The 14,065-nt window shown below is 49.5% G+C and overlaps 1 protein-coding gene across 1 annotated transcript; it reads right to left on the bottom strand.

Moving 5' to 3' along the window:
• Nucleotides 1-1,254: 1,254 nt before the first annotated feature.
• On the bottom strand, nucleotides 1,255-5,137 carry FOXI1 (forkhead box I1). Its single transcript, XM_084762245.1, has 2 exons — nucleotides 4,534-5,137; nucleotides 1,255-2,966 (listed from the first exon to the last, which is right to left on the bottom strand). The coding sequence occupies exons 1-2, from the start codon at nucleotides 5,087-5,089 to the stop codon at nucleotides 2,401-2,403; spliced, it is 1,122 nt and encodes a 373-aa protein (XP_084618371.1). The 5' UTR covers nucleotides 5,090-5,137; the 3' UTR covers nucleotides 1,255-2,400.
• Nucleotides 5,138-14,065: the final 8,928 nt, after the last annotated feature.

Raw genomic sequence — 14,065 nt, 5'->3', positions numbered from 1 at the left:
GTGACATGTGGGACAAAAATCCTCATCTGGGTTTCAGGGATCTCTATGTATTTTAACTCTGCCTCTGATTGCCATGGGCATGGAGTCTCCTTTTCCCCCACCCCACCCCCCACAGCAGGCAGCAAGGGGCACCATATTCTAGCTTTTCCTTGTCTGACACGGTGGCCCTGTCCCGCTCTCTCCTCAGCTATTATCACACAGGAGCAATGAGTCTCACTGTAATAGGGTGAGCCTTCCACTGCTTCTTGTTTTCGTGATGGTACTTTCTTGCCCCAAGTACCAGGCTCTCTGTTAACAGCTGTGGAAAAGGGCTTCTATCAGCGCTTTCATGCAGCCATATGAGTGCCGATATGTGGCCCACAGGGCTGCCGAGTCTCTCAGGGACTCAGCGTTCTCACCCATAACATGGAATCCAAGGGACGGCAGCATTAGATGGTTTTATAGATAAAACACCAAAAAGCTGGTCATGTCCAAATGACAAAGCCTGGTATCCAGAAAGCCTAGGGTGGATAGATAGGCTTGTCATCATGGTATTATTGTGGGTCACTATGTCCCTTTTGTCACTTCAGAGAAAGAGTTTACCCAGTTGCTCCCAGCTTGAGCCCTCACTCTTCTCCACAAAAAAAAAAAAAAAAAAAAAAAAAAAAAAAAAAAAGAAAGAAAGAAAGAAAGAAAGAAAAAAGAAAAGAAAAGAAAAGAAAAAAGAAGCCCCCAAGTAGAAGGCCTCCAGCTTCAATGCACACTTGTGTCAGCCTGTATAGTGCCATCGACTCCAGGGTGTCACCAGTGCAAACAGACCTGCTGCTGCTAGCGTTGGCCATGGCTAAGGCTAGACCAAGTGTGATGAGTGCAAAAGTCAGAGAGGCCTGGGCAGGGAGCCCACGTGTGCTTCAGGCATGCCGCTTCAGCACTCTGACCCTACTCACATCTAACTGGACCAGTAGCATCCTTCACAGGGGGTTTGCGTGTTCACAGTACAGCCCTGAGGGCTACACGAGCTGGGAAGCTGTGATATGCTATGCCCATATTGTATGTGACACAGGTAAGTACTTGCCATGTGGATTCCTTCTGTCGATGTACCTACCCCATAGTTCGTGGTCTTTACACTGGGGGGCCTTTGTCTAGCAGTGTCAGTGTGGGGGAAGTCTTGATACCCATTTTTCCCTTATTTCCTGTCCCAAACACCTTCAGCATTAGGCTTTAACCAGGCAACCAAGAGACAGGACACCTCACAAGGAAGAGGCACACACTTCTGAACAGCTTTCTTTCTTTCTTTCTTTCTTTTTAATTAAAAAGAAATAAGAAAACAAAACAACACTTCTCAGGGTGTGCCGTGATAAGACATCACATATAAAGTAACTCACAAAACCAAGAAAGAGCAGTGCAGAGGCTGCGTTCATGGCTGCTCAGCCCCTCCAGGGCAGGCCGAGGTCCCCTCCCTCAAGGCCATTGTTATCTCAGAGAAGTGTCCACCTCTCCAGGGCTATAAAAAAGGGGACATGCTTATTCTGCTCCTTTGGCCTTGTTTCTCTTGGAAGCCTGGCCACTTCTTGTTCACTGGCCCATGACACATACACACAGGAAGCTAGGGTTTACGAGATTTTGCGGGTGAACGGTTCTGGGGTGTGGGGTTTAGGGGAGCATACCACTCTCCTCACTGACCTCTGGCTCTGCTCAAGTTCTGTGGGAGGCTGGCTAAGCGATCCACTCTATTACATTTGCTAGGGTACTGTCCTACAGGGATACTTAGACGAGTCATCCTGCTGTTAGCCTCCTCTCTTGAGTGGCAGCTAAAGGAGTACCTGTAGGTGAGGGGCAAGAAGGAAAAGGACAGATGGGGACAAGACATGCCCAAATTGGTGCGGAAGTCTGATGGGTAACCAGAAGGCAGTGGGGAAGTATGCACGCATTGGCCATAAGCAGCCCCTTATGCTCACCCTCTCAATCCATCCGTTACCCAGTCCGTGCTTTGACATCTTTCTCTGTCTTTTTCATGACCCAGGAAAATCTGAAAACTTTTTCAGGCCTTAATGTCATGAACTGTCAAACTGAGAGAGGTTCATGTGAACTTCAAAGGCTGAGTGTACGTAGTGTAACCACAGCATTAAAAAGCCCAGGACAGGACCCAGCACATAGTAAGTGCTCACTAAAATGGCCACATCATTAATGGCAAGCTGATACTGGTAGGCCCACTGTAGCTATCAAATCTGAGTAGACTCAGATGTGACAGTTAGAAGGTGTGAATGGTGTTCAAGAACGAACACAGATTTTTTTTTCCCCAAGCTTCCTGTGCTATCTGGGAAGTTCACATGTCTCAGATCTTGGGGGTAGTGAAGAGCCTGAAGGACCCTCCATTGCTTTCCCCTCAGACAGCTCTGTGGGCCAGAAGCTGTTCTGTCCCTAGACTTCAGTGCCATCCCTGGGGAAGAGGACACTGTTGGTGTTAATGCTATTGTAGAAATGTGGGCTGAACTGGTTGAGGACAGAGCTTCCATAGCCCAGAGCATTGGTGGGTACCGGGTTGGCCCATTCACCCCCACTCCCGTGGCTACTGATGTTGTTGAGGGGGGTGTAGGAATTGAAACTCAGTGAGTTTTGCCCCATCTTGTCAGCAGGCTCCGGGCTCAGTCCTGTTGTGGCTGCTGAGCGGCTCATGGGGTTTGTCCCACTCACATAGGCTGTCATGGAGGAGAGGAAGTTGTTGAGGCACGGGGTGCCCGAGGGAGTAGGGGAGGACCGCTTCTCTGGGGAGCTGGTGGTGGTGTCCGGCGAGGCAGTGTCTAAGATGTCCTGAGGCTCTGTGGGCTTGGGGCTGCCTGCCAGGAGACTGTTCTCTGTCTTCTCTGAAGCTAAGGAGCCTGTGCTGGAGGAGGACGCATCTGATTTTCTCTTTCTCTTTCTGCGGAAGTTTCCATTGTCAAACATCTTCTCACAGTTGGGGTCCAGGGTCCAGTAATTCCCTTTGCCTGGGACAGAAGTGGGAGGAGTTAAGAACACAGAGAGATGGACACAAGGCTTCATTCTGTTTGTTTGCAATGTCATAAGCTAAGATCAAGGGCAACCATGTGAAGAAAAGGACAAAGCTTGGGATAGAACCGGAGAAATCCTACAAGCACCTGGCCACCCACTACTACTTCTTTCTAAGCGTCCCTCCAGCGTGCTTGCCTCTCCCTAAGTACACTCTTGCACACCCATCTCTCCCTAAGCACACTCCTGCACACTCATCTCTCCCTAAGCACCTACACACACAAGAGGCTCTGGGGAGTACATGAAATGTACCATAAAGTCTGAAGGAATTTACAGAATTGATCCCTGTAAGGTAGAGCGCAGAGGTGCAGGGATCCAGGGTCGGATGGGCTACTGGTCAGGGTTTCTATTACGAAGGTTCAGGGGAAGCCAGGAAATAGTTCTGAATTCCTGAGTCTTGAAAATGGACTTGAGCCCTGGCTTTGCTCCTCAGTGACTAAGGACTTTGGATGAATCTGTTTCCTGGTCTGAAAAACCCGTTTCCCCAGGCTCACTAAGGGAATGGACAGAGACTGTGTGTGTCCAAGAGCCATACAACTGAGGAGGCACCAGAAGGGAAGCCCCAACTCTTCTCTGCTGCTCTGAGCTGGAAAGTGGGGAAACCTCCCATGGGGCAGTCTCTCTTCTGAGGGACAAATAGATCTTACCCAAGCTGACTTCAAAGAGGGCAGAGGTAGGGAGCCAAGCCATACCCTGGCTTCCTGTGTGAGAACAAAACCTCAGTTCTGGAAATTGGATTCAGGAATATTTTACATCCCCCTCTACAAGTGTTCTGTGGCTCATCGCGTAAAAGGAACATTCTAGTCTCAGTGTTAGAGTATGTTTAAGTCAAGCGCCATCATCGCCACTCCTATCTATGTCACTTTGGGAAGGCAGCTTCAACCCCAGATGCTGTTTTCCTCCTCTGTGCAATGGGTTCACTAAGAGATGGCCTGAATGGTGCCGCCAGGATTACAGGAGGTTCTGTATGCAGGGGAGGGCAGGCAGAACCATCCCATGGGGCCATCAGTGGTGCCTAACCAAGGCCAGGACTTCTCCACTACAAGTGTAGCTGTGGCACACTTGGGCTTGACTTGGTCCAGTGCTACCAAGGACTTCTTATGTGCTGGCCACCGGGGCACATGCGAGTCATGTCTATAGCATATGGAGTTTCTGTTTACACCAAAGGCTGCAGAAATGATTTCGTTACAGAATAGACAATCTTTCCATCCCTGTTATTTTTCCGATAAAGAAACCGGGGGTTGGGGGGGTGGGTGGGGGAAGGGAGCCCAGCAAACACAACCTCCCAGAGACACGGAAGCCCAAATCTGCTTTCAGGGTCCCACGTTCTGCTCCAGCGCGGAGCTCCTTTCTGGCCTGCCCACCAGTTTTGTAGATAGTGTAGGAGCTGTAATCAGAACGTTCTAGAATGGAGTTCAGAGCAGAACTGAAATGAGAAACGAGCCCTGGGGATACCTGCAGCCTTCGGAGGAGCAGTCTCCTACGCCTGATGCACTGCTGTCTTACCTGGGTCGTCCTCATCCCGGGGCACCTTCTTAAAGCAGTCGTTGAGTGACAGGTTGTGGCGGATGGAGTTCTGCCAGCCAGCCTTGCTCTTGTTGTAAAACGGGAAGTTGTCAGCAACGTACTGGTAGATCTGGCTCAGTGTGAGGCGCTGATCGGGCGCACCGTGGATGGCCATGGCAATGAGGGCTGAATAGGAGTATGGTGGGCGCACCAGCTTCATGAGCTCCTCCTGAGAGGGAATCGGCAGCCAGCCCAGGTCGCTGGGCAGCAGCTGCCTCTGCATGCCATAGGCCTGGGGCAGGAAGGGGCTGGCGTTAGTACCAGGTAGATAGGGTGGTGGGGTCATGGCTGGACCATTGAGCCAGAGGTAGGGGTTGGGGGTGGCTCCATACTCGCCACCACCCTCGAAGGAGGGGGGCCGCTGAGGACTGGGCATGCCCTGAGGGTGGAAGAAGTTCTCATAGTAAAGATTCATCTCGGGGGGCTCCTGGCCGATGCTGGGGAACTGGGGGCTGCATCGAGGTGGCGACGGCGCTGGGAGGTCGAAAGAGCTCATGGTGGAGCTGAGTTCGGGGACCTGCCGCACCTGTGCTCTCCGGAGCCGCCCCTGACAGGTGTTCTGCAGGCCCTGGCCTCCTGTGACTTATACCCTGAGGGCTTGGCTGGGTGGCCCCACCCAGGGGCGGCCACCTGCTTGCAGATCCAGGGCTGGGACCCGCCTCCCTCTTTTCCCAGGTGGCTGTGGCCTTCCTTGGGTAGCACTAATGCTATATGCTAAAGGAGACTTGTGGGAGCTGATACCCCAAGTGACAAGGGCTCTCTTCGTTCCTTCCCCCTGCTTGCTTTCTCATCAGCTCAGCTTACCTTTCTTTCTCTTTCCCTTTAGTTTTCTATCCCTCCTTCTCTTTCTCCCTGCTACCTGTCTTCTCCACAGCTTATTCTGTGTTTCTTTCTTTGTTTCTCACACTTCCTTTCCTGTCTCTGTCTTTCATCCCCTCTTCCTTTTTGCCCATCCCCCCACCCTCATTTCCCTTCCCACCCCTGTTCCTCACTCTCTGACAAATAACTCACCCCATCCCCTGCCTACCCCCTCCCACCCTCCACCCCATCCCCACCTATTCCCCCCACCACCACCACCCCCCATATGTCAGCAGCTCCTCCTTTTGGTCTTTGGAAAGGAAGATGCATTTTTTTTTTTTTTGGACTTGCCAAGAGACCCCACAGCCTCTGGAGAGTCAGAGAGCAGCTTGGCCTCTAGAGAGGATTTATGTGGGGTCTCCTCTTGCTCCTAACACACACACACACACACACACACACACACACACACACACACACACACACACTACACAGGCAGAAGGCAGTAGGGAGGCTGTCATGGACATGGCCTGGAGACCCATCAAGATGAGCAGCAGGCCTCTTAAGGAGAGGAGGGGAATTGGATTTTAGGGAGAGATGAGAAGAACACCCATGATCCAAATTTATTTCTAGCTTTAAGGCACAGCTGTCTCCCCAGATTCTCGGTTGATATAACGTCTGTGGAAGTCGTTGCGCAGAGACCCCTGGCACTGAGGGGGCTGGGGCAATGCAAGAGCACCCAGCTGCCCATGCCCATGCCCTTCGCTGCTTAGCCAGGGCCAATTTTCTCTTGGGGATCTATTGCAGATCCCAGCTTGAAAGTGGGTTATGCCAGTCTCTTCCCACCTTTACACACACACACACACACACACACACACACACACACACACACTGGGCCGGGGGTAGGGGAGTGGGGGGAGTGGGGGAGTGGCTGGAGTTCTCCCTCTAAGCAACAGCTGAGCCACCTCTGAAGGAGCAGGTGGGGCATTGATAGCAGCTGTCTTTGCAGGGCCTCCCTCCCCCTCCCCCAGCCTTCCAGCCTCTACTTCCTCATCCTGACTCCACCCCGTGATTCTTTGAGGCCGAGGGAGGTAGTGGAGGTAGCGCCTGTCACAGAGAAGGGTTGCTTGCCTAGTGCTTTTGTCTCAGTCAGTTCTCCCTCCTGGACAGTTGTGCCGGGTCACATGACTGGATGCGAGTGCCACAGAATTGCTTCCATTGGCAGTGTTCTGGTGCCTGGTGAGGAGCTCCAGGTAATTGTGTGGAAGGGAGTTCCTTAGATTCCAAGGACCTTGTCTCTGTCACGGTCAGTCAGGGAAAAGAGCTCCCTAACAGCATCTAAAGGCAGCAGGTGTTTGTTTAGTCTCTCAATAGGAAGCCCAGCTAGCTGATGGTGGAGACTTGAATTTTCAAAACTATGCCCCACGGGAGCCCAGCCATGTGGAGACAAAGCTGTGCAACTAATCATGCAATGCAGTTTCTCAGGGTTCATCTTCCAGAACTAGAAAAAACAAAGAGGTAGCTCTGGATCTGCTCCGTGGTGTTGCTCATCACCACAGCAAACCGTAGTTAACCAAATGGCCATCAGTGAGGCCTCGGTTAGTTAAATAGTGCATCCTCCGAGTGCCATGGTCTTGTGCGGTTATAAAAAAAAATAGGTAGTGGAAACAATGATATTTTAGTGGTGTAGAAAGACGGCTACTTTAATGCAACTTGGAGAAATGGGTTTCAAAGCCATTAAAAAAATAATGCCATACTTATATTCATATATACACACAAATACGAGATATAGAAATATAAAGATTAATATCGTTGGATGGAGATTTTTTTTTTCTTGTTTTGTGTAATTTCTAATTTAAGTGGTTAGAGAAAAGTAATCATGTCACTGCTTTGCTTTGGGGGTGGAGCATAGACAGACAGTGAGAGAAAGAAGGGCCTGGAGGCAGGGCTTAGCAGCTGAGAGAATGCAGGCATGGCTCAGCAGCTGAGAGTGCTGGAGTGGTGGCTGATCCTCAGGAGACCCAGTTTCAGTTCCCAGCACACACCCTGGGCAACTCATGACTACCTGTAACTCCAGCTCCAGGAAACCCATTGCCCTCATTAGTGTGTCTCACACAACATACATACATACATACATGCATACATACATACATACATACACACACACACACACACACACACACACACACACACACACACCATAAAGAAGCAGTGTTAGCATCACAGCAGATACAGGCTCTGAGCTGTGGAGGACCCACCTGCCCATCCTAGCTTCCCCCGGCATGGTCCTTAACAAGCGACTTAGCTTTTCTCATCCTCAATTTTCTCAGGTGAAAATGGGGAAAAGGCCAGTACTTGACTCACCACATGGTTGTGAAGTAAATTATTTCACATGGTGCAGGTGACGATGGGTATTACACAGTTTAGTCACTATGGACATGATACTCTCAGTTGGGCCTCCTGGGAGCTTATACCCTGTGTGCTCATTGATGGCTTTTGGCAGCCAAAGGCCAGGGGAGCGGGGACAAGAATTACAATGAAAGGGATGAAAATGAGGGGGATGTATTCGGTGTCACAGTTCACATAGCCATTGGCAGATGATGGGGCTCCCCTTGGGGTTCTCCTGGCTGGGAGACATTTTTAGAGGCCCCTTAGGTACACATAGCACTGGTTTCTTTTCCCCAGGATGTCTAAGAAAGCTTGTCTGGTCTGAGGAGGCCTTCAGTACCCAGAGGGCAAAGGGTAGAGGGTAAAAACCATAGTACCCTGGTCCTGAGCATCATCATAGGGTAAGCCCTCACCCCAGGGATGTCTATTTCAGATTTTCATGAACCCCGGCTCAGGCACGACAGATGGACAGCAGGAGCTTCCTGGACAGAACTTCGACTTCTGAGGTAAGAACCAAAGAACTCATTTGTGAATGAGGTTGCCTTAGACCTTTTGAAAATTCCCAGAAGTGAAATTCAAATCCAAGGAAACAGACACATAAATAAAAGGTTGAGCAGTGGTTCTCAGCCATCCCGGGAAAGGCTATGACAGCAGTTAATTTCAATACAGTACAGAGAGACGCCTTCTCGAGTGAGAAAGCTCACACGTTCTGAGCCCCACGTATCACACCAGGCACAAGACAATAGGGCATTACAAACACAGTCTGTGGGATTAGTCCTGGCTTTGCCATGTGATAGTTGTGTGATCTTGGCCACGTTTCTGAATCTTACAAGGCCTCACTTTGTTTATCTATGAGTGGAGACACATACTGTCTCAAGGCCAGAGAAGGAAGAGATTATTATGATGCACATAAAACTGAGCCTGGAAGCTGTCAAAAGGGCAGATAGCGAGACCGATGGATGCCTGGTCCTGGAGGCCAGGCAATGACAGGGGAGGTGGCTCTGGGCAGAAGGCCCAGCGTGTGTCTTCTTCTATTTTCTTTGGCCCTTTGGAAGCAATGGCCCTGGAGGGGAAGGGGAAGGGTCGATCACTGTTTCTGGGGTGTGTTCCCAGCATTCAATGGTCGTCTTTACTGGTCCAGAAGCCTGTGGTGCCTGATGCTCTGCATAAAGGGCGAACTCACACATACCTGCCCAAACTAGCTGGCCTTGACTTTGAGAGGTAGACAGCCCCATGCTCTTAGAGGCCTGATGTCAGTTCGTCTACAAAGAGGATGGACCCCACTAATGTAGATCTCCACAAACAATAGTCCACCTAGCTCTCTGGACCACATCGTGAAGTAGGGATTCAATATTTTTGCTTAGATCAGGGGACAACGGCACAGGGCAGGCGAATAACCACAAAGACAGAGAAAGCAGGTGAGGACTGGCCTGGCTGTGTGCTCTGGGGGCTGACAGTGACTCATAAGCAGCACACATGGGTGCAAGAGAGTCTAGGCTTTATCACTAGACTTTGGGTTTCTCTCTTACCTGGACCCCTAAGATACTATGGTACCTTAGATTGCAGACTACTTAATGGTTCTCAGCCCCAGTTTCTTCACTGATAAAGTGGAAAAATCCAACTGCTTCTGAGTGTTGCTTCAGGGCTACAAGGTGAACACACAGACATAGCAAAAGCCAGCTCTCACTTGGGATGCCGGAACTCCAGGCAGTGGTATTGGGAGATGCTGAGGTCCTACCAGCTGAGGCTCTGCATTTGCCTTTGACAGGGCTTCATGGGCTCGTCCTCCTCTCTACACACGAGACACAGATAGGTCTCCAGGTTTTGAGGAGGTTCTTGGTGTAGAAATGGGTTGTGATGGGAAATCATGGCAGGGCTTAGTTTAAAGTTCATTGCATTGTAGTTTTCTCATCGGCAAAATGGGATAGTTTCAGTGCTTGCCTACTCTACAAATGCCCCCTCGCCCCCAGCAAGGCAATTGGCATTTGCCTGGTTTCTCTTACCCTCCCCAGCAACATCCACAAAAGTCATGTCTTGAGATATGTGGGGACTCGGCATAGGGGTGATATCTGTGCCCCAGGGAGAGGTTGGTAGAGGTCTTAGCTGCAGTGTTCCCCAAGATGAGGGTGATCTTGGTGAGGCCCATCCTTTTTGTGCCTATATGAGTTTAGGAAGAAGAAACATAGGTTGATACCGCCCTCTGGCGGTCATTTCTTTAAAAGCAGAAACGAGGGAGATGCTTGAATACAAGGTTTTTTGCTTGTTTGGTTGGTTGGTTTTTGGTTTTTGGTTTTTTAATTTTTAATTTGTTCACTTTACATCCCAATTGTAGCCCTCTCCCTTATCGCCTCCTGGTCCTACCTCCCTCCTTCATACCCTTCCTCCCTCCTCTAGTGCTCAGAAAGTGGGAGTCCTCCTTCCCTAACATCTGATGTCAGCCTATCAAGTCTCATCTGGACTCCCTTTAGCCTCTTCCTCTGTGGCCAGGCAAGGCAGCCCTGCCAGGGGGAAGTGACTAACATGTGCGGACCAGAGTCCATGTCAAAAATAGTCCCTACTCCCCGTATTATGGGACCCACACAGAGACTGTGCGTCTATCTACTCCATCTGAGCAGAGGGTCTAGGTCCTCCCCATGCGTGGTCTTGGGTTGGCGCATCAGTCTCTACAGAACCTCCCTCCTCTGCCCAGATCTGTTGGCTCCATTGGTCTACTTGTAGAGATCCTGACCCCTCCAGGTCTCTCTATTCCCCAACTCTTCCATAAGACTCCCTGTGCTCCACCCGTAAGTCTGTCTGTATGTCTCAGCATCTGCTTGGATCCTCTGCTGGGTGGAGTCTTTCAGAGGACCTCTATGGTAGGTGCCCGTCCTGTTCCTTCTCTTCAACAGCTTCTGATGTCTATTCTGTTTGTCCTTCTGGGTGAGACCAAACATGCTCAAGGTCCACTTGAATGCAAGTTTTAGGGACGTGAGGTCGATCTGGCTGTGACATCAGTCACCCCATTGATCGCCAGGGTTGGTTTGGCTGATCTGGCTGGCTCTCTTTTGCCTGCCCCCTCCCTCCCTCACCACTCCATGTGCATCCTTCCCAAATCTTCATGCTCAGTCAAAGAGGATGACCTTCTCCGAATAGAGGAGGGCCAACCTGAAGTCAAGGGTATACAATTAAATGTGCTCCCCTGCTAGAACCTCCAAACAAGCTCAAGGTCCACTTGAATGCAAGTTTTAGGAAAGACCAGTGGTTTATGTAAGGGCAGAAGACCCAAGCGAAGTCGAGTGTGCTGCTCCCAGGACAAAGAACATGTTATGAAGGAATTGTACGCCTTAAAAAAATCCCTTGTCTCTCTGCCCTGACCTAAGAACAAAGCAGAGTTTTTAGGAGGCAGCTTGGCCATATTTGGGCTGTATGGATCTGAATTATATTCCTGTGGCTGTGTTTTCTGAGTATCTTGGTGCATTTAGTTTCAGAGTTTCTGATCTCTTGTCTCTAGAATTTGTTACAAAGACTGAAGGAAGTAATACAGCCCGAGAGGTGACATGTGGACAACAGCCATTCTGTCCGTGAATCAACACAGGCCAGGCTGTCTTCACAGACCCCATGCAGGGGTGAGCATATTTGTGCTGCTTTCCACTGCTGCTCTATTTTTTTTCAGTGTGGTCAACTTGCTTTAAAGATACAGTTCCGTGACTCTTCTGGGACTGGACCATCAGCAGTCAGCACTATTTGCTGAAAGCAGGAAACACAGGTTCTTTAGACTGTGTTCCGTAGTGGGCCCAAACTCACACAATGTCATAAGCAGTCATAAAAATCACTCCTCTTGCAAAATTCTCTCACTGAAGTTATTAATAGTTGAATCTAAGAAGGCACAATATAGTCAATTGGGCTGCCTCTTCTAAAAATCTGGGCTATGAACCCTGATTCCTAAAAGGGTTACTAATTGCAAACTCTAAAGAGCTATAGTAATATTTTATAAACCACTACATAAGAGGGAGTAGTGTCTGCTCTGTGGGTTTGGTGGGCTTCGACTTTCTTTTCTTACTTTCTCCTGACTCCAGGGGACAAGAAAAGTCCACTCTAAACACCCTACTCCAGTCTTGCCGCCGCCACCGCCACCATCGCCATCAGCTCCACTATCTCCATGTTCTTCACTTATTCCATACTCTTCCACCTAAAGCTACCCCTGAAGAGAATCCCTTGGGAAGGAAATGATAGCTTGGAGCTGGTACCTTCCTCTCCAACAGATACCCAACCTGGGTTTCATTCCCTGCAAATCTCCACCTTCTCAAACCATCCCTAACATGAGCCAGTGGTGTACTTGGAAAGAAAGCCAAGGCTCTGTGTGTACAGAATACAGTCACACATCACATCGCGTTTTTTTGGCCAAGGACATGATTCACATCCCACGTGCAATGGCAGCTCCATAGGCTACAACGGAGCTGAGAATTCCTACGGCCTCCCTATGTCTTACAGCTGTGATGCTGCTGCAGAAGCATGCTCCCTGTGTGTTTTGGGCTATGAGATAAACACACAGAGTGCTGCCTATCATCCGAGCATATATTATCCGTGATATGTACAGCACGTGATACTTGATGATAAACAACCAGGGTACTGGCTAGGTGCCTTACTGTGTTGCACCTGTGTTCATTATTACCCAGTGCATTCTTCCTTATATGAAATTAACTGTAAAACAGAAAGCACCGTGACACCAGTAGCAACCTCTTATAGCTTGGCTTCTTCCTGCCCCTCCATTGTAACAGGAGCCCTTCTGGAGTAACTGGCCCAGGCCATCTATGTTTACGGCAAGTACACTCATGAGAGTTACAGAATGACAGTATCTCCCATGTGCTTCCTGAAATGCACCCTGATTGTTAAATGTCACATGTCCATATCTATGAGGTGTCAGGTGCCGAATATTCCAATTCTTCAGCCTAGATTTCAGAATGATTACAAACGAGGCTGGGAAATTCACTATGGACCCCTTGCTCTATTAGCTTTCCTTTGGGAGAGGGAGAGTAAGGTTATTCTGAGCCCATGACCTTGGTGATCTTCCTCTCTGCCTTGGCCAAAGGAATGTTTTAGTTCTTTCCAAGAGTACACATTGTCTCCTTGAGCAAGACCAGTGGTAATCTGCATCCCCTTCCTGGCGATCCAATGAGCACTGGGTCCTCACATTTGCTTCCAGAGGCTTCCATGGTTGCTGTTGCATTCCTGGCATCTGCTACAGATCTCTCCATACCTAGAGGTGTTGGGGTAGTTGAGCTCGGATGCATGTGCCTGGCTACCTCTGGGCAGGACTCATTCTTCCTGTCTGCTCATTGCCTGGGATGCAGCCCATCCTTCTCAAGGGTCTCTGAGAAATACTTTGGCTGAAAACACCTGCAGAGAGGTTAGCATTGAGGGCTGGGCATGCCTATGTATGTTGTGTATCAATCACACAGCTGCCAACAAGCATGCATACTGAGAGTTTCAGTACCGGAACAGGTAGCCATCCCTTTGTTTCTGAAATTTGTCATCTGTGGAGCCAGTCACCCATGGATCAAAATAGTCAGAAGAAAATTTCATCTGGTTATATGTAGCTTTTTTTTCCTTATGATTCAACTCTTTCTATAGAATTTACATTGCAGTCGGTATTGCAAGAGATCTGGAAGTCATTTGACATATGTATGAGTATTTATTATATGCAAATGCTATTGCATTTCACACTGGAGGCCTGCCTGGGCATCTGTGCCTTTTAGTGTCACGGCTGGTCCTGAAGCCAACTCCTGCAGACACTGAGTGATGCCCGTGCCTCCTGAGGATGTAGGTGGAAATGCAGGGAAGGCAGCCATGGTGTTGCTTCCAGCTCTGGTCACTGCAACCACCAGGCAAGTCCTAGCCTCTTGTTAGGAAGGAAGTGCAGTGGCTGACTCCCGTTGCTCACGTTCTCAGTCTCTCTGACTGACTTTGTAGCCATCTAGTATTGGCCCACATCACAGGAGAGAAAATTGGCCTTAGCAAGGTCAAGTCCTTCCCCCTAGGTCACAGTTCTCTGATTGCATTTCCTCAGGAATCAGGGATCCTGAAACACCATGCCTCCATTCATGTCCTTTCACTCCTGGGGTCTTAGCAGGTAAAAGGCAGAAGGGGTATTGTCTAAGGCATCTTCAATTTGGGGGCTATGCTCATTAGCTTTTTTTTTTTTTTTTTTTTTTTTTTTTTTTTTTTTGTCAACTCTCCAAGGGCTGGAGTCACGTGGGAAGGGGAAGCATCAACTGAGAAAATGCCTCAATCAGACTGACCTACAAGCAAG

This window comes from Acomys minous (genome assembly GCF_964271855.1).
Source record: "Acomys minous genome assembly, chromosome: 16".
In the NCBI taxonomy this organism is placed as follows: Eukaryota; Metazoa; Chordata; class Mammalia; order Rodentia; family Muridae; genus Acomys; species Acomys minous.
This window is presented reverse-complemented; position numbering and strand designations above follow the sequence as displayed.

What these genes read in the sequence shown, in the direction of transcription:
- FOXI1 (XM_084762245.1), bottom strand. Translation starts at nt 5,089, where the DNA reads ATGAGCTCTTTCGACCTCCCAGCGCCGTCGCCACCTCGATGCAGCCCC. An exon ending in CCGGGATGAGGACGACCCAG is followed by an intron (nt 2,967 to 4,533) that starts GTAAGACAGCAG and finishes CTTCTGTCCCAG; the next exon opens with GCAAAGGGAATTACTGGACC.